This window comes from Convolutriloba macropyga, chromosome 14 (assembly GCF_964194025.1).
Source record: "Convolutriloba macropyga chromosome 14, txConMacr16.3, whole genome shotgun sequence".
Classification (NCBI taxonomy): domain Eukaryota; kingdom Metazoa; phylum Xenacoelomorpha; order Acoela; family Convolutidae; genus Convolutriloba; species Convolutriloba macropyga.
Window position 1 is genome coordinate 14,932,711 of NC_134481.1, and position 27,775 is coordinate 14,960,485.

General features: G+C 33.5%; 2 protein-coding genes and 1 pseudogene across 2 annotated transcripts in view; all 3 read left to right on the top strand.

Moving 5' to 3' along the window:
- LOC142353031 (uncharacterized) overlaps positions 1 to 27,775 on the top strand; it is a 280,268-nt gene that overhangs the window by 182,052 nt on the left and 70,441 nt on the right. The window lies entirely within an intron of this gene.
- LOC142353642 (lambda-crystallin-like) lies at positions 1,863 to 27,530 on the top strand. The gene is made up of 2 exons (XM_075405938.1): positions 1,863 to 3,479; positions 26,852 to 27,530. Exon 1 carries the CDS (start codon positions 2,177 to 2,179, stop codon positions 3,119 to 3,121), a length of 945 nt encoding a protein of 314 aa, XP_075262053.1. The 5' UTR covers positions 1,863 to 2,176; the 3' UTR covers positions 3,122 to 3,479; positions 26,852 to 27,530.
- On the top strand, positions 3,479 to 5,849 carry LOC142353643 (lambda-crystallin pseudogene; annotated as a pseudogene).

The following is a 27,775-nucleotide window of genomic DNA, read 5'->3' on the forward strand; positions in this document are numbered from 1 at the left end:
ATTTTCAATCTATTGATGAAATCCGAAATAGACTCATCCGATTTCTGACGGCATGAGAGGAGCTGATGACGGGCATATATGATCCTAGTGCTTGTCCAGTATGGAAATGGCCTCGTTAAATGAAGGAGCGTGTTCCAAGATGGCAAAAAAATCCGAACCCACATGCGAAATCCAAAAGGTCAGTTTGTGTTCGTCTTCTGTGATTTCGTTTATATCCAATCCCTTGGAGAAACAGTCTTTCCACCAGCGCCATTGTTCTGGAGTCGGACTTGAAGGAAGTTGTGGCGGCTTGAACTTCATGGCATTCACAACGTTGAGTTAAATTGTAGTGGAAAACAGGCTTTGTCTTAAAGCTTTAACTCAACGTTGGTTCTGAAAGATACACGATATCAAACACATAAACAAATGCAGGAATAACAACAAGGAATGGTAGATTAATTATAACGATTATCACAACATTGGGCCTGTTTTCCACTACAATTTAACTCAACGTTGGTTCTATTATTAAGTTTATCACAACAGTATCTGTTTGCCTAATCTGTTGCAGTGACTACAGAAACATACAGTATGCCCATCATTTTGTATTCAAGCAAATGGTACAATAGTTAGTAGTAGTAGTAGTAGTAGTAGTTGGGATTCGGCCAGGAGATATCTTCATCTGCTGGCACGGGGATCGTCCCCCTTTTTCTTTCGTGATGGTGAATGATGGCAAATTACACTCTCCACGTCGCACTGAGAAGTTCGTTGTAATTTGCGTCGAAGAAAGTCCAGAGAACAAGTAGTAGTAGTTGTTTTAGGCCAGTGGGGTTATTGATGTCAATCGCTGCTGGCAGTCTGTTGACGAGGGCACATCCATTGCAACATATGAAAATTATAGTGCAGTGTACTCTGCGTAGGATTTTCCGTTGCACGAGTAACTGGAAAAGTTTTGACGAAGTACTCAAAACAAGCCAGGATAAATAGTAGAAAAATCCGTAACCTGAATGTTCCGTAACCTGAAAAATCCGAAACTCACGAAACGCTCGTTGTTGGAAAACAGAAAGCCTCAAATACCGAGAATAAAGATATAACATTGGTGAAAATTAGTCGGGAGGAAATAACTTCTTTTTTAATACAAAAACAGGCAATTTATGAGTGCGATTGAAATAAAGACTACAAAATATATCCTTTAAATATTATTTTTACGACTAGGAAAATGAAAATTTGCTTAACTTCGCCTAATTCGAGTATTATAAAAATGTGAAATCTGACGCGGTTTATGAAATTTCTTTAGTGGATGTTAGGCCACCTATAGAAGTCAAACTTGCCGTCATGTTACCGCCAGGATAACAGCAACAGAAGCTTGATTCACCGGTCGGGAGGCACGTTAGCGACTGTTGGTGTTCGTTAAAGGCTTTTAATTGGCGTATCATTGAGCAGTACAGCGACTCTGAAAAATTGATCACAGTGGAGGCAGTGCATATAAGGCAATGAGAACCAAAACTAAACACGCGCGATGAATACGGGGGCGGGAGCTGACTTTCCAGTATTAGTCTGACATGTGAGTCGGCTTGTTCGAAAATAATTTAAAAAACCGAAATAGTTTGCTCCTGATGGCACACATTGGATTTTCAACCATTTCCTCAGCATCAGCAACAACGAACCCATAAGGCAAAAAGGGGGTGAAGTCTGTTTTAACAAGAGTGTCCTTCTTTAATTTTATTTCAATTTACGCAACCGTTCTGTTCCTTTGGAATCTCTTGAGTTTTTTTGTTTGAGAGAAATTCCTCAGATCTTAGTCGATGTATTTATAAAGAAGATGCAAGCGCTAGAAGGTTCTGAATAATGCAATTATGTTATTAGAGAAATTGGTTGAACTGTCGGGATGCTGTTAACGACAAAATACCTATTGATGGTACCTCGAAACAAAGAATTCGAAGGTCGTTGACTTTGGTAAACATCATGTTATAAAATTTATCTATTTTGTTTTCTCATCGTGGGGGTGGCTGCAGCGGCGAATGAATTATTGTAATTGTTACTCTCTGGCTTTACTAAGAGCAAACATCATTCTTGTAAACAGAAACCAGTATTTGAACTACTAGATTAGAACTTTAAGATTTTATGGTTGCCCTGTGAAACGGCTCTATTTAAACCGTTTCGTTACCTAAATACTCCTTCAGTAAGCCACCAATCCATAATGGCCTCTTCAGATATTATTTCCTATGTTTCAATTGTGGGTTCTGGTGCAATTGGCCAATCGCTTGGAATTATATTTGCCTCTCATGGAGTCGTCGTCAAGTTTTTCGACGCTCTTTTTGAAGCGGACAAGTCTAATATCGAGAAAGTAAAGACTGCGCTGAGTAGGAGAATAGAGGAAGCCGAGTTTTCGTCTGATGAATCGGCTGCTAAAATAAGTCGAATTACTTTGTCAGAGTCGCTTGCTGAATGCGTCAAGGATACAGAGTTGGTCTATGAATGTGTGTTCGAAAACGTTGCTGTCAAACAGGAAGTGCTGGGTCAAATTGACGATCTGGTTGGAGATTCAACCATCATGGCGTCATCCACATCTTGCATTATGCCCAGCATACTATCGGGCAAATTAAAGCATAAAGAGAATTTCGTCATTTCTCATCCAGTAAACCCTCCATTTTATTGGCAGCTCATCGAAGTCGTTCCTGCACCCTGGACTAATCCGTTAGTTGTGGAGAAGGTGAAAAATCTCATGGATAAAGTTGGACAGAAACCCATTTGCTTAAAGAAGGAGGTTGATGGATTTGCTTTAAATCGCGTCCAATACACGGTGATCAACTCGTCTTGGAAGTTGGTGAGAGACGGAATATTATCTCCTGAAGATGTTGATAAATTAATGCTGTACGGACTCGGGCCAAGGTACGCGGTTATTGGACCTTTTCAGACAATGCAGACTAACGCACCCAATGGTATAGTAGATTACATGAGCCGATATCAAGAGGGGATGTCGCGTGTTACAAAAGCATGCGGAACCCAAATCGATTACGACAATGAGACGTTGGAAGCTATCCAGGCTTATCTGGACGAGAACATGCCAGTGGCTGAAATGGCAGAGATGCTCAAGAAAAGAGATGTTGCTTTGAAGAAGATCAAAAAACTCAAAACCGATTAATGAATCAGATCAGCTGTGCAAAATATCACCAACTATATCATTCTTTCGCGAATTGGAATTTTTTGGGCACCAGTAAACTGAAATTTTGAGACGATTTAAAAACTTCTGACTGAACAAGGAAGATCGGTAATGTGTGTTTGCACATGATGACCAACCTGTAATATGGCGAATAATTTATCAATTTTTAACAAAACAAGGCAGCTCGTGCGACTTCCCAGCACAGAATGTTCCAAAATAAGTCTCGAGTTTGGCGAAAATTGTTCTGAGAGGAAAAGTACCGCTTTCGTCTATCAGCTCTGCAAAGCACAAATTGAAGCAATTTTTGAAGCAACCTTGATTACAACTTAATATGAAACCTGTAAAAAATTACAACCCTCCGTTTGATATAATTTTTATCAGATCTGAAACCACCTGCATTGTCAATTTTTTTGCAATATAAAACAGCTTTTCACAAATTTAAGTTAAATATCAGAATATCTAGATTAGAACTTTAAGATTTTATGGTTGCCCTGTGAAACGGCTCTATTTAAACCGTTTCGTTACCTAAATACTCCTTCAGTAAGCCACCAATCCATAATGGCCTCTTCAGATATTATTTCCTATGTTTCAATTGTGGGTTCTGGTGCAATTGGCCAATCGCTTGGAATTATATTTGCCTCTCATGGAGTCGTCGTCAAGTTTTTCGACGCTCTTTTTGAAGCGGACAAGTCTAATATCGAGAAAGTAAAGACTGCGCTGAGTAGGAGAATAGAGGAAGCCGAGTTTTCGTCTGATGAATCGGCTGCTAAAATAAGTCGAATTACTTTGTCAGAGTCGCTTGCTGAATGCGTCAAGGATACAGAGTTGGTCTATGAATGTGTGTTCGAAAACGTTGCTGTCAAACAGGAAGTGCTGGGTCAAATTGACGATCTGGTTGGAGATTCAACCATCATGGCGTCATCCACATCTTGCATTATGCCCAGCATACTATCGGGCAAATTAAAGCATAAAGAGAATTTCGTCATTTCTCATCCAGTAAACCCTCCATTTTATTGGCAGCTCATCGAAGTCGTTCCTGCACCCTGGACTAATCCGTTAGTTGTGGAGAAGGTGAAAAATCTCATGGATAAAGTTGGACAGAAACCCATTTGCTTAAAGGAGGTTGATGGATTTGCTTTAAATCGCGTCCAATACACGGTGATCAACTCTACTTGGAAGTTGGTGAGAGACGGAATATTATCTCCTGAAGATGTTGATAAATTAATGCTGTACGGACTCGGGCCAAGGTACGCGGTTATTGGACCTTTTCAGACAATGCAGACTAACGCACCCAATGGTATAGTAGATTACATGAGCCGATATCAAGAGGGGATGTCGCGTGTTACAAAAGCATGCGGAACCCAAATCGATTACGACAATGAGACGTTGGAAGCTATCCAGGCTTATCTGGACGAGAACATGCCAGTGGCTGAAATGGCAGAGATGCTCAAGAAAAGAGATGTTGCTTTGAAGAAGATCAAAAAACTCAAAACCGATTAATGAATCAGATCAGCTGTGCAAAATATCACCAACTATATCATTCTTTCGCGAATTGGAATTTTTTGGGCACCAGTAAACTGAAATTTTGAGACGATTTAAAAACTTCTGACTGAAAAAGGAAGATCGGTAATGTGTGTTTGCACATGATGACCAACCTGTAATATGGCGAATAATTTATCAATTTTTAACAAAACAAGGCAGCTCGTGCGACTTCCCAGCACAGAATGTTCCAAAATAAGTGTCGAGTTTGGCGAAAATTGTTCTGAGAGGAAAAGTACCGCTTTTGTCTATCAGCTCTGCAAAGCACAAATTGAAGCAATTTTTTGAAGCAACCTTGATTACAACTTAAATGAAACCTGAAAAAAATTACAACCCTCCGTTTGATATAATTTTTATCAGATCTGAAACCACCTGCATTGTCAATTTTTTTGCAATATAAAACAGCTTTTCACAAATTTAAGTTAAATATCAATTAGCAATGAAAATTTTCTTGAACAAACAGACAGTAATTTGAAATAAGAGAAGCGATGAGTTTACATGCTAGAAGGTAGCAAAGAATTGATAGATCATTTTTGTCTCACAATTTTTCTTATCAAAAATGTGCCCAATTGATGAAATCTCAATGAAATAGTTAGTCCCAAGATCGATGTTTTCTCCCCAAAATTTCACCGCATATAATAATGTCAAAAAGTTGGATTGTTGATTATATCAAATTTTCTCTGTTTGTTAAGAACTGTAAGAAATTATTTTTGAGCCATTTGTCCTATATTTGGATAGTTTCTAATATTGAATATTTCAAATAAAACAAAACAAACAAATTCAGTTGAATATTTACGTGACAACCAAAGAAAGAGTATGCTCTTAATTTTTTTTACGTTTTCCGCACTTACTGAAGTTTTTGTTTTTTTGTTGCCTTACCCGGTTGGATATTGTAGTTTGATGATTTGAAGAGTATTGATTCAACTGGAGACAGTGCCCTTTAAAGTCAAGCAAGCTTGAGTTAAGAAGACGTTTTTCTCAAATGACCGTTTTTTGTTAAAAATTCCCGATTTGTGATCAATTTTGCTAATCATAATAGTATAGAACCGTTAATTAACTGTACCTGTTTTTATTTGAAGCGAAAACCTACCAAGGACTCTTTTCGAAGTTCTATCAAATTGGACTGCTGATCAAAATGATTACAATTGATTATCGCAACCATTAAAGTTAATTGAAATTCGATGTAAGGAGGGTGAAAAGAAAAGCTTACATTCTTTGATGGAGTGGTTGCTTTTCTTTTTTTAGTGTCCCTCAAAGAAACAGTTCTGGTATTTTGTCATGATAAAATCTGAATTGACCGAGAGTTGAAATGAGGATATGATACAGTGTGCATCATAAATTTACGCAAAAGTTTTTTTCATTTGGTTTTCCTATGTTTAATTAAAGGGAAAATATACAAGTGATCTACTCGCGTTGTTTTCTCATTCTTCCGTTAACTGTAGTGGGCCGTCAACCGCAGGGAGTTTAAATTCTAGCGTCACCTGAAGCATCAGAAACACTCAACTTTTACCTTTTACTTCTTTCTCACCGCCTATTTTTCCTGCTGTTGTGCTTAGCCAAAAATGTTCTACACTTTAGCTGAGTAGAACTGTTTTTTGGTTTTAGGTACCAATAGTTGACACTTGATTATTAAATGGAGTAGTTTTTTATTTAATACAACTTATTAATATTCTAGTGGTATTCTCTTATTGTTTTTTGGGATTTTTAGCAATCCATATAGTTGATCGGCTATAGTGGGTTGAGATAACGTTGACAGAATGTTTACTAAAAGAAGACAAAATTTCCATGTGCGAACTGGGAGCTGAAATTTATTTTTAAAAAAACAGATTTTGAACTTGTTTCTAATTGTCCAGTTCCTTTTTTTCGTTTTTTTTGGACAAACATCCAATTTGTCAATCATTTAAAAGAAAACGGTTACATCTATCATAGTTTTCTTAATATATGTCTGTGGGTTGCAACTTCAATAGTTGCAACAATAATTTCAATTAAATATCTCTTTGCTTCTCTTATTTGTTTTCTCGTGTCAACTTTTAAAAAAATTGAGGTAAATTTCTTTAGCTTAGTGATTTGTTGACTGAAGTCTAATTCAAGTTTCACTTCGGGTCGAATCCGGAATCTTCTGGCTATGCATTTTGATTGGCCATGTAGAAAGCTGTACGCGAGAACGTGTGTTTAGATTTACCTAATGGACGAAAGTCAAGAACAGAAAATTTTATGGCGACCTTCCAGTTCAAGCAATGCAAAAACAGCAAGCGAATTTTAAAGTTCTCGGAGCGCTTTTTGAAAATATGTCTTTTTGACGAACACTGGATTGTAAACTGATCGTTTTTGGACAAAAACAAAGCTCATTATTGGTGTGTTGAACAATCAGTTAATGTCTTGAGGACAGGCACCACCTTACAATCAACCAACTAAGAAAAGTGCTAAGCAAAGGAAACTTTCCCTGACGCCTCAAATAAAAATAGATAGAAAATGGAAAATAAGAAATCGTTTTTACTAATATATTGAATTTTTTAATCCATTTTATGACCATTCAAACAAAAAGAAACATGAACGAACTTTCCATTTGCCAGAAAATTGGCAAACTTAATCACTAATTTCTTTCAAAAATTTTCTGTTAGTGCCGTCGAAACAAGTTTGTTGGCTCAGGTATTAACAAACTAGTAAAATCGTGAGCTGAGGGAAGTTTTTTCTAACACTTCAAGCGCACAAGAAGACAAATAAAGCAGACATTTCAGAAAGGGGGAGGAAAAAAATAGTGTGTTGAAATAGCAAATTTTCAAGCGACTTGATGTGATGCCTCTTTCATGGTCCCCGGAAACCAAGCAGACATAGACACTAAAAAGTTTGGAAGTACAAAATTTGCAATTATAAAAATTTGGCTCTTTAAAACAAACTCCTCAAACAGATTTAAAAAAGGTGAGCGGCTATGAGTAGTAAGAAACCAGTACACCCTAGGCCACTTTTTGGCACATTTTACCCAAACGTGTTCGATCATGCGCGCGGATGAAAAGTTCTTGGCAATTATTCCCTTTTAGTTTAGGATTGTTGCCTGAAATTGTAAAAGACTTACCTTAAATCGATTTTGAATGTGGCAGGTCTATAAGTTTACAAGGGATATTTACTCAAACTCCGCGGCTTGACGGTTATCATCTCTCTTGACGGTTATTTTAAGAATCAAAGGATATGAAACTAAAATATTTTTTTGAAGGACGGATTAGAACTTTTGAATTTCTTATTACTTGTAAGAAAGGAGTACAAAAGGATATTGAATTAATGAAGCAAGGTTAAGAACAAACAATGAATTATTATTAAAAAACATCTAATAAAAATATAAGACACAACATTCTGTTTTAAGTCATTGATTAAAGTTTTATATAAGTACCCGTTTAAAACTGCTTCTCCGTCAGCATCTTCTTCAGCATCTACTTGTGTTGTATGGACATCTGGATATTAAAAATAGAAATGCACGATTAGAAAGAAGTCATTGTAATCCCCTGTTAGAGCTGTTATTGTCGCAAGAAGCTCCTGCGCGGAGCATTCGCAGGTTTTTGCATCTCCTCGTCAACACTTCTTGAGACCCCAACCGGGGTGGAGTTGGGCAGCTATCCCCTTTAAAAGCTGTTATTGTCACAAGAAGCTCCTGCGTGGAGCAGTCGCAGGTTTTTGTATCTCCTCGTCAATACTTCTTGAGACCCCAACCGGGGTGGAGTTGGGCAGCTATCCCCTATAAAAGCTGTTATTGTCACAAGAAGCTCCTGCGCGGAGCATTCGCAGGTTTTTGCATCTCCTCGTCAATACTTCTTGAGACCCCAACCGGGGTGGAGTTGGGCAGCTATCCCCTTTAAAAGCTGTTATTGTCACAAGAAGCTCCTGCGTGGAGCAGTCGCAGGTTTTTGTATCTCCTCGTCAATACTTCTTGAGACTCCCAACCGGGGTGGAGTTGGGCAGCTATCCCCTTTTAGAGCTGTTGTTGTCAGAAGAAGCTCCTGCGCGGAGCAGTCACAGGTTTTTGTATCTCCTCGTCAATACTTCTTGAGACCCCAACCGGGGGTGGAGTTGGGCAGCTATCCCCCTATAAAAGCTGTTATTGTCACAAGAAGCTCCTGCGCGGAGCAGTCGCAGGTTTTTGTATCTCCTCGTCAATACTTCTTGAGACTCCCAACCGGGGTGGAGTTGGGCAGCATCATCAATATTTAACGCTTGCTGGACAAGCGTTGCTTCTTTGCAGGCGGCTCTTCCTCTGCTTCGAAATCAATATATGGACATCTTGAGAACGGCTTTTCTTTTGGAGCTGCATCAAAATCAAATATTTCTTCCTCTTCGGACTCAATTTGAGAAGTTTTCCAGAACCCAGGATCAGGTGGTGAAAAGGTTTCTTCAATCTCAGTATCAAGTTGTTCAGTTAAATCTCTGGTGGTTTCACATTCACTGATCTCAATATAGGACTTTAGAGGTTTTTCCAAGGTCTGTTTCCGCTTATGACCAATTTTGTAGTGTCCATACGCGTATGAGCTTATACCGTCACTCAGATAGTAACGCTTATCATCAAATGCACTCAAAGCAATTTTGTTAGACTCTGTTATGTTGAGAGTATGTTTGTCACTAGTTATAGATGTTACTAGTTTTCTCAATGGTGATTTTGATTTGAGCACATCTTTGAATTTATCATGATGAAGTGTCTTTTTCACATGTGCTCACACCCTTGGCACTTTGTTTGACTTTCTGCAAAGTTTTTACAGAGTAAGCTTTTGGTTTCAGAAAATCTGCTTCCATCACAATGTCACCATTCAGCTCATCTGATAATTTAAGTGGCACTTTTTTGTTCAAATCACTATATAAATGATGATCCTTGGGGTAATCACTCAAATCAAGTACGTGTTTCAGCTGTTTAAGATCTTCGTAAATGTCATCCGCCTCAATTTCATAAAAGAGAGAATCAGTGTCACGATACATCACTCGAGCTTTTTTGTCAAACAAAGGCCCCATTTCTTCATAATGAAACCTGTACAGGTGCAGTTTTGAAAGATCCAAAATAGCAGCACCTAGATAAGTTGGTTTATTCCACCTGATCTCTTTCTGGCTAAGAGTGATCCCAACAAGGTTCTCTCGAAATATAGTGAACTTCTCAAAATTGTACTTGTTGCAATAAAATTTTGCTTTCTCCTCATTTTCAACAAATACCATCTTGTAATGACATCTCAAATTTTCCATCCTTTTTCCGAAGCATGAATTGTTCAACATTTTGAAAAAGTTCTTTTCAAAGGTGCTGATACCGGGTTGTTGTCGCAACTTTGTATTCTGCTCAATATAACACTTCATAAAATCACTCTGGTTGAACTTCAGAGTCTTATGTAGTCTGGTTACTTGGAGCCCCTGTTGACAATAAAATTTCAGAACTGAATAATGACATACATAATTCTGCTTTGACTGAAGCGTTTCCAGAGGCTTTGGGATATGACTGGTCTTGTTTCCCAATTCCACCTGATACTGAGAAAGCATCTCAGTATCGATTTTCAACTTCTCAGCAGCCAGAGGGAAATCATTGTGACAGTCATGTAAGTTGCTAGGATAATTCAGATCAACCATTACAAAGTACCCAACATCACTTTCGTCAGATGTTTGCATGATCTTGTCCAAATTGATGTTTGACCATTCAAATCCTCCGGTTGGCAGTTTTTTCATCATTGTTCCACCGTATAAGTTAACGACATCCAGAAAAATTCCATACGTACTTGGTTTTTCTTCATCAAAGTCATGCAAGTATTTGTTGTTAGCTTTCATATATCGTTTTTCACCAATTCCATTCAATCCTCCACGGATGGCTCTCTCACAAAACAACAGCATCTCTATATCAGAGAGCAAGTCCAGTTTAACTTTAGTTGTTTTCAGCATAGCATCCCATGAAATATTAGGTGCACTATAGAAATGACAGGGGTCTAATCCATATACCTGATCAAAGAGTCTCAGGCATTTTTCAAACACGTCAGCCAGATGAATGACATCAGTTTTGAGATACAACATGAGATAGTCACCAAAGTTTTTGCAGCCAAACTTATTCCAAACTTTGTTAGCATGCTGAACATCCTCCCCAGAAACATCAATTTGACCAGACAATGAATTTATCCACTGATCACCATATTGAGGCAACGATTTTACAGAGAGTTTCTCAAAGCTATCGAGAAACGAATATGGGAAAACTCCTTTCTTTTGCAAAATGTCGCAATTTTTTTGGAAATGTTTAGATAATTGACAATAGTCCTTTGTTTCGAGTGTTGTAACCAGAGTGTCAAGACTCCCGGATAAAAAACGATAGCTGTCAAGGAAATGAAATTCTTCATATAGTAGCTTGTCATCTTTGCTTTTACCAACAGGAACAAAGAACGAGAATGAGATGTATGTCTCACTGTTGCAAGGAATGACTGTCAATTTTTCTTCCGATTGGATTTATATGTATTTCAATAGATGATGTGCGTCATATTACTAAGGTTGTGGAAAAAAATAGGCGTAAAAGTCTGCGTACGAAGCTTAAGATTGAAGCTGTTATGTGCCACACCGTAGATTTCACCAGTAAAGTGATCATGATGGATTACTATTTCGTTGTTCAAACTTTTCTTGCAAATAACACATCTTTTACCCTGATCAATCATTTGCTTGCGCTCTTCATCAGATATTATGAGGCGTCTATGCTTCTGTTTTCTCTCAGAAATAGATTTGGCGTTCTCTCTGAGCCACTGAAAAAACTCTTCGATGCATTTCTCACCTTCAAAACTGTAATAATCACTTCCACCAGTTTTATCAACAGCACAAAAACCTATTGCGCAAGGATTCTGAGTTTCTTTGTTCAAGGTGTAGCTATTATCAGCATTCTGGCGGCAGATGTCATGCTTAAGGCTGACGGCCTCTGTGTCGGCATAAATCACTAAGGGAACTGAAAACGTTTTATGCCAATTTGTAAATTCAATTTTTGAGTCTTCCGTTGGCAGAGTAATACGAACAGCTTTATGCTCCCCACATAAATCCAAATGTTTTTCCAGTGATATGTTGTTTTGAAATCCGTGAAGGCAACGTTCGCAAAACTTGTATCGGTGGTGGTCTTTACCACAGAATTGGCGGGCCATGAAAGCGTGAAAGTTTGTGATCAAACAGTAGTGGCTGATCAGTCCATCGGTCAGCAAAAGCAAAGGAATAATTTTATGGGTTTTTACTTTAGACAAGTAAAGCGGCAAAATTTTGTTTTTCTCGAAACCAAAAACATTAATTTCAATATTGTTTTGCTTTTCAAATTTTGGAACATCCGTTAAGGACATCGGCAACTCGATATTATCCAAATTGAGTTTGTGCAAACTTGGCTTGTATTTGTTTTGCCGTTGTTTATGCTCCTTCTCTGGAAAAATTGCTGCAAGCACTGAGTATGCAAAACATTTGTTATCATTGTTTCGAATATTTTGGAGAAAGTTGTTTCCCACTAGGGCAGCTGGCGTAGCAATGTAACTGCTTCCTCTGATAGGTTTAAATTTGTTAATGTTAATATCCAAGTGATCAATTTTCTGAACAACAAATCCACTTCCACCGGTTGAAAAAATTTGGATTGAATTGTTCATTTCATCAACCATTTCAAAAATTTCATCATCTGATAGTTCTGATGTTAGAACTTTCGACTTTGTGTTTGCATGACAGCCGACTTTGGTATCATCTGTTGGTTTCAACATCTGTACAAAAACAGAGAGTTGAATTTTCAAAGGTCCAAGCTCTATTTTGTTTCTCACAAATAATTTAAGGTCTTCGAGATGCTCCGTAACAAAATTAAAGACATCAATTTGGTTGTCCGCTTGTATCCTGAACGACTGAAAAAAATTTCCAATAGATTTTTTCTCTTGTAGCTCCCAACTGCATTCAGTCTTCTCGGAAACCTCTGGGTGAGTACCATGAGCGTCTTCCTCATGTCTAGCACACGACAAAGTATCGCCATAAATTTGTGTACATTGCTTGCACTTTGTGTACGTCTGACATCCATGAACTGTTTTTAAATGGCGAATTACACTTCTGCTCTCTGTGAATTTGCTATCACAAACTCCACAATCATAATTTGCTGTTTTTTCATATTTTGTGTTATGCTCCTTCTCCATATGTTGCAATAGTTTCTGCTTCTTGTTGGACTTCTTCGAGCACTCGTCACAGTTGAAAGTTTTCATCTAAAACAAAAAGGTATATTAATATTTGATTACTGATTAACACTTTGAAAAAACCTTCTAAAAAGACTCGTCCACGGATCATATATGGTATTTTAAGCCATAGAAGGAATTTAATCACTTAACCTATTCACTTAAGATTCCTAAGAAATACTATCTATGAAATCAATGATCTTGACCTTGTTTAAGCTTTTGTGGTTTTTAAATTTTGTGAGCTCACAAGGAATGGCTTGATTGAAATTCACTCTAACACAATTAATCATGGAAACAATAAGTGTACAACTGATTTAAAAAATTCCGAAAAAAATGAGCCAGTTTTTTTTAGAGAAGAAAATGAAAAGCGATTATATTTAGACGTTTCGCTTGGTATTTTTCTATCTTTAAACTGCTGTTAAAAAATTTAATGAGAAAAATAGAAACTTACACTTCTATTTTGTTTGAAATATTGTGCCTGCAAAAAATTAGCTTGGAAGACAATCTGCTTGACTCCAATCAAAGCGACTGGTTCGCAGTTGTTGAATGCTTCAAAATGATTTATCTAAATAAATAACTTGCTTTTATAGTTTTAGTTTGTTTTCTAATTTTTTCCATCAAATGTTTACATGTATCAAAAGTATTGGTTACGCGTAAACCTTTTCAATGAAGGATAAACTTTACCGTTTGAAAACTTTTTTACTATAGTTTTTTACAGGTGATCCCAAATTCTGGCAATTATAAGTTAGGAATGCAGTTTTGTATGGCAAAAAATTACTTCAAAAAGACTGGGCTTATACTGATGGGATAAACGGAGATTGAAAAACATGGTAGTCCTCCGTTTTGTTTTCCGAAATTTGGTGGTTTGTTTTAGTTTAGGATTAAAAAAGTCGGAAACTCACTATATTGCAACCACTTGCAACAACTAGATTCAAGTATATTATAAGATTAAGCTTACTTAAGATTTTTGTGTTAAGTTTTTACAAATCACAAACATTGGGAAAGAAAAAGAACGACTGATCTGTAGTTGTTGAAAGCTTCAAAATGAATATTTTTAAAGCGAGGATTGTTTTTACAGTACTCTTATCTCTCTAAAATCTATCTGCATTTTTGTGTGTTGAATTGATTTTTCTTTTTGTGTGGACTTAGGCTAAATCAAGATAAGCCCCTAATGTTTTTTATGGCAGTTTTGACAATTTGTTATAATGTACTTCAGTTTTATATTTGAATAGAAGTTGGCTGTATAGTTGCTTAAAGTTCGGACTTTTTCTCCTTGATATTTTTTGAGTTGCTTTAAAAACTGTCACACAAATCTTTCACTCACAGACAAATATGTTATCAATAAAGTGTGACAGAATCAAATCGTTGGTAATTTGGGTTGCTTTTCGATGCTTTTGAAGTTCAATAAACAATTTGATAAAAGCAATCTCGAGATGCAATATGACAGAAAAAATTGAGAATTCATGATTGTGACCTCGGTGATCGAATTTTCTCACAAGTCAACTTAGAACATTTTTGTGGTTGACGAACACAATTAATTCAACAGTCAACCAAAAATTAAGACTGATGAGCAAATCAAGTTTTACATATCAAATATTATAGCACACCAATTTATTATTGGACCTTGCAAAGAAAGGATCACGAATTTTAGCTTAAAATGGCGAAAACTTTAAAAAAAATGTCAAAATCCATATAGTTGTCTCAATTTATTTTCCAAGAAAACAAATGTTTTTTAGTTTTGCGTCATCTGGTAAAGTTATCATAAATTATAGTATATTGTATAGCTTCCTGAAGGAGAAAGGGTTTCTGGATTGTAGTTTTGTGATTTTTAATCGCCGCTTTTTATAGCATGGGAAAAAACTGGCTTTTTTGGGTAACGCATAGCATAATTTACCTTGCTGATCTTTGTCATACCAATCAACATTCTGTTTCTGTTCAGTTTATTTTGTCAGTTTAACAAAAATTTGACCTTGCAGATCCCCGCACTCAGAATGATATAATGTAAAACAGATGCTGAAACTTTCTGTTGATTACAAAATATGCAACTATTATCTAACTAATTTTTTTTTTCGGTTCTATAAATTGGTTGAAAATTAATGTAACTACAGATACATATGTAGTACAAAACGTTCATAGTTCATACTGTAATTTTGACAAAATTCTTGATGTTGAATTTCTTTTTCGGTGCTGCCAATCGAATCAGCAAAATAAATGCTTGTTCAACAAAATGGTCTGAACGTTTTTTAGTTTAGTTTTTCATTCAAAAACAAAGTTAGAGCAACTATTTCTTAGTTTATGACATCTAATAAGAACTAATTTGCATCTACTGACTTCTGGAAACGTTTATTACAAATTTTAGGATTATTTTGAAGAACAATCTCAACAAACATTAATAAATCGGTTCATAATGACAAGAAACATTTGCTAGTTGTCACAAATTTTTCTCGTAATTTTCTTTAATTTTAAGTTTTAAATAGATGAACTCTTTGGTACGTTTTTATTCTCATAGAAATTTCACAAATGTACAGCCTCTAGGAAGAAATTTAGTTTCGTTTGAAAATAAGTGAAAGTTTCTAGAAATGCCCATAGCGGATTTACTGAGTTTTGGACATTTTTTCTAATAAATTTCCTAGTTTATTTATAGATTGTAGATACAAAATATGTTTTTAAAAATAGACCTTTAACATCTGATGACTCATTGAATCGTTTTCAAACATTTCTGGACAATTTTAGGTATAATTTAGAGTACTAACGGAATTTAGTCGGAGATTTCGGTTGCAATTAATGTACGTAAACGGCCAACGATAAATAAATAAGACTATATTAGTGCCAATAGTGCTTTTTGGGACCGTTATTTTAATCAAGTAGAATTACTATCAGCCTCCATTTAGCCTAAATACATTGACATTTAGCCTAAATAAGTTTAAGCGAGAAATCTTTGCTATGGTTGAGGTACTTTGATTGAATGACAGGTTTTTTTCAATATTTGCTTTATATATCTCAAGTAGGAAAGTTTTGTTGTCAATCCATTTTTTTTTCACAGATGTGAAGTGAGAGAAAATTGAACAAAAGTGCTTTTGGAGAATTTTCTTGGCGAGATAATTTTTCAACCTAATTTTCAAAACTGCATAATTTTTTACCTAAGAAAAATTCCAATAAATAATCTGTTTTGTATTTCTCGTACACGCAAAAAAAATGTTCAGTTGACTTTTGATTACTCATATACAATTTGTAAGGACAACATATCTTTTAAAGTAATTTTGCTTCCCTATTTTGATAACTTTTAATTTAGAAATTTTTCTCTGAGAATTGTAATTTAAAAAGGAAAAAATGATGTACAATTGACCTTTGGTGACTCGTATATACGTTATAAGAGCAAAATTGATGTTTCTTAAAGTAGTTTTGTGTTAGTTTTCTCTAATGGAACAACTTCTCCTTAAGAAATTTTCCTCTAGGACTTGTACATTTAGAGGAAAAAAATGATGTACAATTGACCTTTGATGACTCATACATATATTATATGAGCAAAATTGATGTTTTTTAAAGTATATTTGTGTTAGTTTTTACTAATGGAACAACTTTTCCTTAAGAATTTTTCCTCTAGGACTTGTACATTTAGAGGAAAAAAATGATGTACAATTGACCTTTGATGACTCATACATATGTTATATGAGCAAAATTGATGTTTTTTAAAGTATTTTTGTGTTAGTTTTCACTAGTGGAACAACTTTTCCTTGAGAATTTTTCCTCTAGGACTTGTACATTAGGAGGGAAAAAAATGATGTACAATTGACCTTTGATGACTCATACATATGTTATGTGAGCAAAATTGATGTTTTTTAAAGTATATTTGTGTTAGTTTTCACTAATGAAACAACTTTTCCTTAAGAATTTGTCCTCTAGGACTTGTATATTAAGAGGGAAAAAAATGATGTACAATTGACCTTTAATGACTCGTATATACGTTATAAGAGCAAAAGTGATGTATTTTAAAGTAGTTTTGTGTTAGTTTTCACTAATGGAACAACTTCTCCTTAAGAAATTTTCCTCTAGGACTTGTACATTAAGAGGAAAAAAAATGATGTACAATTGACCTTTGATGACTCATACATATGTTATGTGAGCAAAATTGATGTTTTTTAAAGTAGTTTTGTGTTAGTTTTCACTAATGGAACAACCTTTTCTTAAGAAATTTTTCTCTAGGACTTGTACATTAAGAGGAAAAAAATGATGTACAATTGACCTTTGATGACTCATACATATGTTATGTGAGCAAAAATGATGTTTTTCAAAGTAGTTTTGTGTTAGTTTTCACTAATGGAACAATTTTTCCTTAAGAAATTTTTCCTTTACGACTTGTGCATTAAGAGGAAAAAAATGATGTACAATTGACCTTTGATGACTCATACATATGTTGTGTGAGCAAAATTGATGTTTTTTGAAGTATATTTGTGTTAGTTTTCACTAATGGGACAACTTTTCCTTAAGAAATTTTTCTCTAGGTTTTGTACATTAAGAGGAAAAAAATGATGTACAATTGACCTTTAATGACTCATACATATGTTATATGAGCAAAAGTGATGTTTTTTAAAGCATATTTGTGTTAGTTTTCACTAATGGAACAACTTTTCCTTAAGAAATTTTTCTCTAGGACTTGTACATTAAGAGGAAAAAAATGATGTACAATTGACCTTTGATGACTCATACATATGTTATGTGAGAAAATTTGATGTTTTTTAAAGTATATTTGTGTTAGTTTTTACTAATGGAACAACTTTTCCTTAAGAAATTTTCCTCTAGGACTTGTACTTTTAGAGGAAAAAAATGATGTACAATTGACCTTTGATGACTCATACATATGTTATATGAGCAAAATTGATGTTTTTTAAAGTATTTTTGTGTTAGTTTTCACTAGTGGAACAACTTTTCCTTAAGAATTTGTCCTGTAGGACTTGTATATTAAGAGGGAAAAAAATGATGTACAAATGACCTTTGATGACTCGTATATACGTTATAAGAGCAAAAGTGATGTATTTTAAAGTAGTTTTGTGTTAGTTTTCACTAATGGAACAACTTCTCCTTAAGAAATTTTCCTCTAGGACTTGTACATTAAGAGGAAAAAAAATGATGTACAATTGACCTTTGATGACTCATACATATGTTATGTGAGCAAAATTGATGTTTTTTAAAGTAGTTTTGTGTTAGTTTTCACTAATGGAACAACCTTTTCTTAAGAAATTTTTCTCTAGGACTTGTACATTAAGAGGAAAAAAATGATGTACAATTGACCTTTGATGACTCATACATATGTTATATGAGCAAAATTGACGTTTTTTAAAGTATATTTGTGTTAGTTTTCACTAATGGAACAACTTTTCCTTAAAAAATTTTTCCTCTAGGACTTGTACATTAAGAAGAAAAAAATGATGTACAATTGACCTTTGATGACTCATACATATGTTATGTAAGCAAAATTGATGTTTTCTAAAGTATTTTTGTGTTAGTTTTCACTAATGGAACAACTTTTCCTTGAGAATTTTTCCTCTAGGACTTGTACATTGAGAGGAAAAAAATGATGTACAATTGACCTTTGATGACTCATACAAATGTTATGTGAGCAAAATTGATGTTTTTTAAAGTATATTTGTGTTAGTTTTCACTAATGGAACATTTTTTCCTTGAGAAATTTTTCTCTAGGACTTGTACATTAAGAGGAAAAAAATGATGTACAATTGACCTTTGATGACTCATACATATGTTATGTGAGCAAAATTGATGTTTTTAAAGTATATTTGTGTTAGTTTTCACTAATGGAACAACTTTTCCTTAAGAAATTTTTCTCTAGGACTTGTACATTAAGAGGAAAAAAATGATGTACAATTGACCTTTGATGACTCATACAAATGTTATGTGAGCAAAATTGATGTTTTTTAAAGTATATTTGTGTTAGTTTTCACTAATGGAACATTTTTTCCTTGAGAAATTTTTCTCTAGGACTTGTACATTAAGAGGAAAAAAATGATGTACAATTGACTTTTGATGAATCATACAAATGTTATGTGAGCAAAATTGATGTTTTTTAAAATATATTTGTGTTAGTTTTCACTAATGGAACAACTTGTCCTTAAGAAATTTTTCTCTAGGACTTTTACATTAAGTGGAAAAACATGATGTACAATTGACCTTTGATGACTCATACATATGTTATGTGAGCAAAATTGATGTTTTTTAAAAAAGTTTTGTGTTAGTTTTCACTAATGGAACAACTTTTCCTTAAGAAATTTTTCTCTAGGACTTGTACATTAAGAGGAAAAAAATGATGTACAATTGACCTTTGATGACTCATACAAATGTTATGTGAGCAAAATTGATGTTTTTTAAAGTATATTTGTGTTAGTTTTCACTAATGGAACATTTTTTCCTTAAGAAATTTTTCTCTAGGACTTGTACATTAAGAGGGAAAAAATGATGTACAATTGACTTTTGATGACTCATACAAATGTTATGTGAGCAAAATTGATGTTTTTTAAAATATATTTGTATTAGTTTTCACTAATGGAACAACTTGTCCTTAAGAAATTTTTCTCTAGGACTTTTACATTAAGAGGAAAAAAATGATGTACAATTGACATTTGATGACTCATACATATGTTATGTGAGCAAAATTGATGTTTTTTAAAAAAGTTTTGTGTTAGTTTTCACTAATGGAACAACTTTTCCTTAAGAAATTTTTCTCTAGGACTTGTACATTAAGAGGAAAAAAATGATGTACAATTGACTTTTGATGACTCATACATATGTTATGTGAGCAAAATTGATGTTTTTTAAAGTATATTTGTGTTAGTTGTCACTAATGGAACAACTTGTCCATAAGAAATTTTTCTCTAGGACTTTTACATTAAGAGGAAAAAAATGATGTACAATTGACTTTTGATGACTCATACATATGTTATGTGAGCAAAATTGATGTTTTTTAAAGTATATTTGTGTTAGTTTTCACTAATGGAACAACTTTTCATTAATAAATTTTTCTCTAGGACTTGTACATTAAGAGGAAAAAAATGATGTACAATTGACCTTTGATGACTCATACATATGTTATGTGAGAAAAATTGATGTTTTTTAAAGTATATTTGTGTTAGTTTTCACTAATGGAACAACTTTTCTTTAAGAAATTTTTCTCTAGGACTTGTACATTAAGAGGAAAAAAATGATGTACAATTGACCTTTGATGACTCATACAAATGTTATGTGAGCAAAATTGATGTTTTTTAAAGTAGTTTTGTGTTAGTTTTCACTAATGGAACAACCTTTTCTTAAGAAATTTTTCTCTAGGACTTGTACATTAAGAGGAAAAAAATGATGTACAATTGACCTTTGATGACTCATACATATGTTATGTGAGCAAAATTGATGTTTTTTAAAGTAGTTTTGTGTTAGTTTTCACTAATGGAACAACCTATTCTTAAGAAATCTTTCTCTAGGACTTGTACATTAAGAGGAAAAAAATGATGTACAATTGACCTTTGATGACTCATACATATGTTATATGAGCAAAATTGATGTTTTTTAAAGTAGTTTTGTGTTAGTTTTCACTAATGGAACAACCTTTTCTTAAGAAATTTTTCTCTAGGACTTGTACATTAAGAGGAAAAAAATGATGTACAATTAACCTTTGATGACTCATACATATGTTATGTGAGCAAAATTGATGTTTTTTAAAGTAGTTTTGTGTTAGTTTTCACTAATGGAACAACCTTTTCTTAAGAAATTTTCCTCTAGGACTTGTACATTAAGAGGAAAAAAAATGATGTACAATTGACCTTTGATGACTCATACATATGTTATGTGAGCAAAATTGATGTTTTTTAAAGTAGTTTTTTGTTAGTTTTCACTAATGGAACAACCTTTTCTTAAGAAATTTTTCTCTAGGACTTGTACATTAAGAGGAAAAAAAGATGTACAATTGACCTTTGATGACTCATACATATGTTATGTGAGCATAAATGATGTTTTTCAAAGTAGTTTTGTGTTAGTTTTCACTAATGGAACAATTTTTCCTTAAGAAATTTTTCCTTTACGACTTGTGCATTAAGAGGAAAAAAATGATGTACAATTGACCTTTGATGACTCATACATATGTTGTGTGAGCAAAATTGATGTTTTTTGAAGTATATTTGTGTTAGTTTTCACTAATGGGACAACTTTTCCTTAAGAAATTTTTCTCTAGGTTTTGTACATTAAGAGGAAAAAAATGATGTACAATTGACCTTTAATGACTCATACATATGTTATATGAGCAAAAGTGATGTTTTTTAAAGCATATTTGTGTTAGTTTTCACTAATGGAACAACTTTTCCTTAAGAAATTTTTCTCTAGGACTTGTACATTAAGAGGAAAAAAATGATGTACAATTGACCTTTGATGACTCATACATATGTTATGTGAGAAAATTTGATGTTTTTTAAAGTATATTTGTGTTAGTTTTCACAAATGGAACAACTTTTCCTTAAGAAATTTTTCTCTAGGACTTGTACATTAAGAGGGAAAAAAATGATGTACAATTGACCTTTGATGACTCATACATATGTTATATGAGCAAAATTGATGTTTTTTAAAGTATATTTGTGTTAGTTTTTACTAATGGAACAACTTTTCCTTAAGAAATATTTCTCTAGGACTTGTACTTTAAGAGGAAAAAAATGATGTACAATTGACCTTTGATGACTCATACATATGTTGTGTGAGCAAAATTGATGTTTTTTGAAGTATATTTGTGTTAGTTTTCACTAATGGGACAACTTTTCCTTAAGAAATTTTTCTCTAGGTTTTGTACATTAAGAGGAAAAAATGATGTACAATTGACCTTTAATGACTCATACATATGTTATATGAGCAAAAGTGATGTTTTTTAAAGCATATTTGTGTTAGTTTTCACTAATGGAACAACTTTTCCTTAAGAAATTTTTCTCTAGGACTTGTACATTAAGAGGAAAAAAATGATGTACAATTGACATTTGATGACTCATACATATGTTATGTGAGAAAATTTGATGTTTTTTAAAGTTTATTTGTGTTAGTTTTCACTAATGGAACAACTTTTCCTTAAGAAATTTTTCTCTAGGACTTGTACATTAAGAGGAAAAAAATGATGTACAATTGACCTTTGATGACTCATACATATGTTATATGGGCAAAATTGATGTTTTTTAAAGTATATTTGTGTTAGTTTTTACTACTGGAACAACTTTTCCTGAAGAAATTTTTCTCTAGGACTTGTACTTTAAGAGGAAAAAAATGATGTACAATTGACCTTTGATGACTCATACATATGTTATATGAGCAAAATTGATGTTTTTTAAAGTATTTTTGTGTTAGTTTTCACTAGTGGAACAACTTTTCCTTAAGAATTTGTCCTCTAGGACTTGTATATTAAGAGGGAAAAAATTGATGTACAAATGACCTTTGATGACTCGTATATACGTTATAAGAGCAAAAGTGATGTATTTTAAAGTAGTTTTGTGTTAGTTTTCACTAATGGAACAACTTCTCCTTAAGAAATTTTCCTCTAGGACTTGTACATTAAGAGGAAAAAAAATGATGTACAATTGACCTTTGATGACTCATACATATGTTATGTGAGCAAAATTGATGTTTTTTAAAGTAGTTTTGTGTTAGTTTTCACTAATGGAACAACCTTTTCTTAAGAAATTTTTCTCTAGGACTTGTACATTAAGAGGAAAAAAATGATGTACAATTGACCTTTGATGACTCATACATATGTTATATGAGCAAAATTGACGTTTTTTAAAGTATATTTGTGTTAGTTTTCACTAATGGAACAACTTTTCCTTAAAAAATTTTTCCTCTAGGACTTGTACATTAAGAAGAAAAAAATGATGTACAATTGACCTTTGATGACTCATACATATGTTATATAAGCAAAATTGATGTTTTCTAAAGTATTTTTGTGTTAGTTTTCACTAATGGAACAACTTTTCCTTGAGAATTTTTCCTCTAGGACTTGTACATTGAGAGGAAAAAAATGATGTACAATTGACCTTTGATGACTCATACATATGTTATGTGAGCAAAATTGATGTTTTTAAAGTATATTTGTGTTAGTTTTCACTAATGGAACAACTTTTCCTTGAGACTTTTTCCTCTAGGACTTGTACATTGAGAGGAAAAAAATGATGTACAATTGACCTTTGATGACTCATACATATGTTATGTGAGCAAAATTGATGTTTTTAAAGTATATTTGTGTTAGTTTTTACTAATGGAACAACTTTTCCTTAAGAAATTTTTCTCTAGGACTTGTACATTAAGAGGAAAAAAATGATGTACAATTGACCTTTGATGACTCATACAAATGTCATGTGAGCAAAATTGATGTTTTTTAAAGTATATTTGTGTTAGTTTTCACTAATGGAACATTTTTTCCTTAAGAAATTTTTCTCTAGGACTTGTACATTAAGAGGAAAAAAATGATGTACAATTGACTTTTGATGACTCATACAAATGTTATGTGAGCAAAATTGATGTTTTTTAAAATATATTTGTGTTAGTTTTCACTAATGGAACAACTTGTCCTTAAGAAATTTTTCTCTAGGACTTTTACATTAAGAGGAAAAAAATGATGTACAATTGACCTTTGATGACTCATACATATGTTATGTGAGCAAAATTGATGTTTTTTAAAAAAGTTTTGTGTTAGTTTTCACTAATGGAACAACTTTTCCTTAAGAAATTTTTCTCTAGGACTTGTACATTAAGAGGAAAAAAATGATGTACAATTGACCTTTGATGACTCATACAAATGTTATGTGAGCAAAATTGATGTTTTTTAAAGTATATTTGTGTTAGTTTTCACTAATGGAACAACTTTTCCTTAAGAAATTTTTCTCTAGGACTTGTACATTAAGAGGAAAAAAATGATGTACAATTGACTTTTGATGACTCATACATATGTTATGTGAGCAAAATTGATGTTTTTTAAAGTATATTTGTGTTAGTTGTCACTAATGGAACAACTTTTCCTTAAGAAATTTTTCTCTAGGACTTGTACATTAAGAGGAAAAAAATGATGTACAATTGACCTTTGATGACTCATACAAATGTTATGTGAGCAAAATTGATGTTTTTTAAAGTATATTTGTGTTAGTTTTCACTAATGGAACAACTTTTCCTTAAGAAATTTTTCTCTAGGACTTGTACATTAAGAGGAAAAAAATGATGTACAATTGACTTTTGATGACTCATACATATGTTATGTGAGCAAAATTGATGTTTTTTAAAGTATATTTGTGTTAGTTGTCACTAATGGAACAACTTATCCTTAAGAAATTTTTCTCTAGGACTTGTACATTAAGAGGAAAAAAATGATGTACAATTGACCTTTGATGACTCATACAAATGTTATGTGAGCAAAATTGATGTTTTTTAAAGTATATTTGTGTTAGTTTTCACTAATGGAACAACTTTTCCTTAAGAAATTTTTCTCTAGGACTTGTACATTAAGAGGAAAAAAATGATGTACAATTGACTTTTGATGACTCATACATATGTTATGTGAGCAAAATTGATGTTTTTTAAAGTATATTTGTGTTAGTTGTCACTAATGGAACAACTTGTCCTTAAGAAATTTTTCTCTAGGACTTTTACATTAAGAGGAAAAAATGATGTACAATTGACTTTTGATGACTCATACATATGTTATGTGAGCAAAATTGATGTTTTTTAAAGTATATTTGTGTTAGTTTTCACTAATGGAACAACTTTTCTTTAAGAAATTTTTCTCTAGGACTTGTACATTAAGAGGAAAAAAAAGATGTACAATTGACCTTTGATGACTCATACAAATGTTATGTGAGCAAAATTGATGTTTTTTAAAGCATATTTGTGTTAGTTTTCACTAATGGAACAACGTTTCCTTAAGAAATTTTTCTCTAGGACTTGTACATTAAGAGGATAAAAATGATGTACAATTGACCTTTGATGACTCATACATATGTTGTGTGAGCAAAATTGATGTTTTTTGAAGTATATTTGTGTTAGTTTTCACTAATGGAACAACTTTTCCTTAAGAAATTTTTCTCTAGGACTTGTACATTAAGAGGAAAAAAATGATGTACAATTGACCTTTGATGACTCATATATAAGTTATATGAACAAAATTGATGTTTTTTAAAGTATATTTGTGTTAGTTTTCACTAATGGAACAACTTATCCTTAAGAAATTTTTCTCTAGGACTTGTACATTAAGAGGAAAAAAATAATGTACAATTGACCTTTGATGACTCATACATATGTTATATGAGCAAAAGTGATGTTTTTTAAAGTATATTTGTGCTAGTTTTCACTAATGGAAAAACTTTTTCTTAAGGAACTTTTCTCTAGAACTTGTACATTAAGCGGAAAAAATGATGTACAATTGACCTTTGATGACTCATACATATGTTATGGGAGCAAAATTGATGTTTTCCGACTACCTTGTTTTGATCCGTGGATGAGTTATATAGGTTGAAATGATGGAGGAGCTACATGAAGACAAAAGAAGTTTTTTAACTTACTTTGCACAAAATTTCTGTTTTGAACCACTCCTCTTGCTTAGGGATTCTTGATGCGCTCTGATGATACACAAACAAAATGCTGTTCCTCTGGTTTCCAGATGTTCTTTTTTGCTTACTGATACCAATTTGTTTTTGAAGCGCTCGGAGTTCAAACAAGGTTTTTTCCGGTCTTTTGTGTCTTTGTATTCTCTGCAACCAAAGTGACAAGATGTTGTTACACCCAACTGTTCTTCTTGACACTACTCGTTTTTCTGATAGATCCTTCAAAACTAAAAACAAGATGTTCCTATACTTTTCGGATTCCTCAAGGACCTAACTTCTTAGTATAACTTCGAACGACGATTTCTTTTCAAATGATGAATTAACCTGATTTCAATTGCGGGGGGTAGAAGTTACTCTCAACTTGTGTTTTTTCTAATCGAAGATTGTCTTCCCTGTCAATTGGTCTTTGCTGGACAAAACAACAGTTGATGAGGTCAAATTTTCAGTAAATTTTTATCTTTCAGAATGCTTTTTTGTTCCTTTTTTATATAAATTCTATTGAAGAATCAATTACTTCCTTTTATCGTGTTCGAATTTGTTGTTTTCGGATACGAATTTCGTCAAAATGTAATACGTCTGAATCATATGGCTTATTGTGTAATAAATGAAAGGGAAGTCTATTAACAGTCTGAGCCAGACGAGTTCGAGTTCGAGTTTGAGTTTGTGTTCTAAAAATAGCCCTTAGGTAATAATTTCATCAGAAAGTAGAACGCTTCCTACCCAGACCTTTCACATGTAGTTAAAGAACAAAATCTTCAACGTTTATTCACACTAGACACCCAGATAGATTATTCACACTACACTACCAGATTTCTGCTACTGCGCAAAAGTGTTCACTGGATTTATAGCCCGCAAACGTTTGTATACAAACAAATTTCTTCACAGGGTTTAAATATCCCTTATAAACTTATAAATCTGTGTTCTTCAAAATTGCGTAAGCAGGAATTAAGCCTGCATTCGCAATACCAATATATAGTTTATTCACATTAGACGCCCAGATTTCTGCGCAAAAGTGTTGTTGACAAATATAGACTGGATTTATAGCCCTTAGGCATTTGTCGGATATACAAACAGTATTCTCCACAGTGTGTTAATTTTCCGTATAAACTTCCACACTGCCACATTTAAAATGGATTTCAGGTAAGTGTTTTAAATTTTCAGGCAACAATCCTAACTTACAGGGAAAAATTGTCAAGAACTTTTCATCCGCGCGCATGATCGAACACGTTTGGGTAAAATGTGCCAAAAAGTGGCCTAGGGTGTACTGGTTTCTTACTACTGCTATGTCTCAGGTAACTCCGTGTCCAGCTAAAAGGTGTCGGTCCGCAAAACGGCCGGGAAAATGACTGGCAATGGTCACTCCTACTCCCCCATTTGACGGAGGGTTGGAGCTATTACAAAAGCGCAGTACGATTAAGTCGAATGAGCCTATACAGCGAGACTTTTGTTAACTCATTTAGGCAGAAAAGACAGCAATTGTGCGCTCCTTCTCTCGGTAATTTCGATTTGACCACTTTTAGTGAAGGATCGTAACAGTGATGTTCGCAACAATAGTGTACACGAATATCAAACTGAAGTTTTTAATTTCAGTCAAATTGACAGATGTAGTTGTTCACAAGATGAGATACGTATGGCTTCCGTTAATTTATAGTTTGCTATGAAATATTTAAATACGCTGATATCGACATTTTGTTTTGGTATTGTGAAATTAGGCGCCATATGCTTATCAAGAAGAAATGGCAGCGTTTTAACTCCTCAGCTTTCTAAACTAATTGTTTGGCTAGTCAATGAATTATCAGTCAGACTATAATAGTCTGAAGAGGACATTCGAGGGAATTTATGTCTGAGAGATCAAAGAACAAATAAATAAACGTATACAAACCATTGACTATTGTTTTATTTTGAAATATTGAATTACGCAATGACTTTTAGATTGAAATAGCGTTCAAACTTTTGTCCATGAGACGTGTTTTGCATACAATCACCTGATATTAGTACGTGAATTTTTATCGGAGTGGATAAAAATATTTTACTATTTAGTTATATGAAATAAACATATTTCCTAATTTAGTTTTATTCCTGATGTTTCAAATCAAAGAAACCATGTGCTTTCCCTTAGTGCTTCAAATTATTGGACAATAATATCCGAACGGTCTAAAAACAAAATCATGTGAATAGTGAGTTGTTCGGGTACGGCAAGGAAGCTTTGTCGAAAGTGGTCGGAAGACGATTGATTTTACAGGGTTTTTCGCAGTTTTTACATGTAGTTTACCCAACTATGCAACCTTTTTAGTAGCCGCGATAGCCGAGGCTAT

What these genes read in the sequence shown, in the direction of transcription:
- LOC142353642 (XM_075405938.1), top strand. Translation starts at nt 2,177, where the DNA reads ATGGCCTCTTCAGATATTATTTCCTATGTTTCAATTGTGGGTTCTGGT.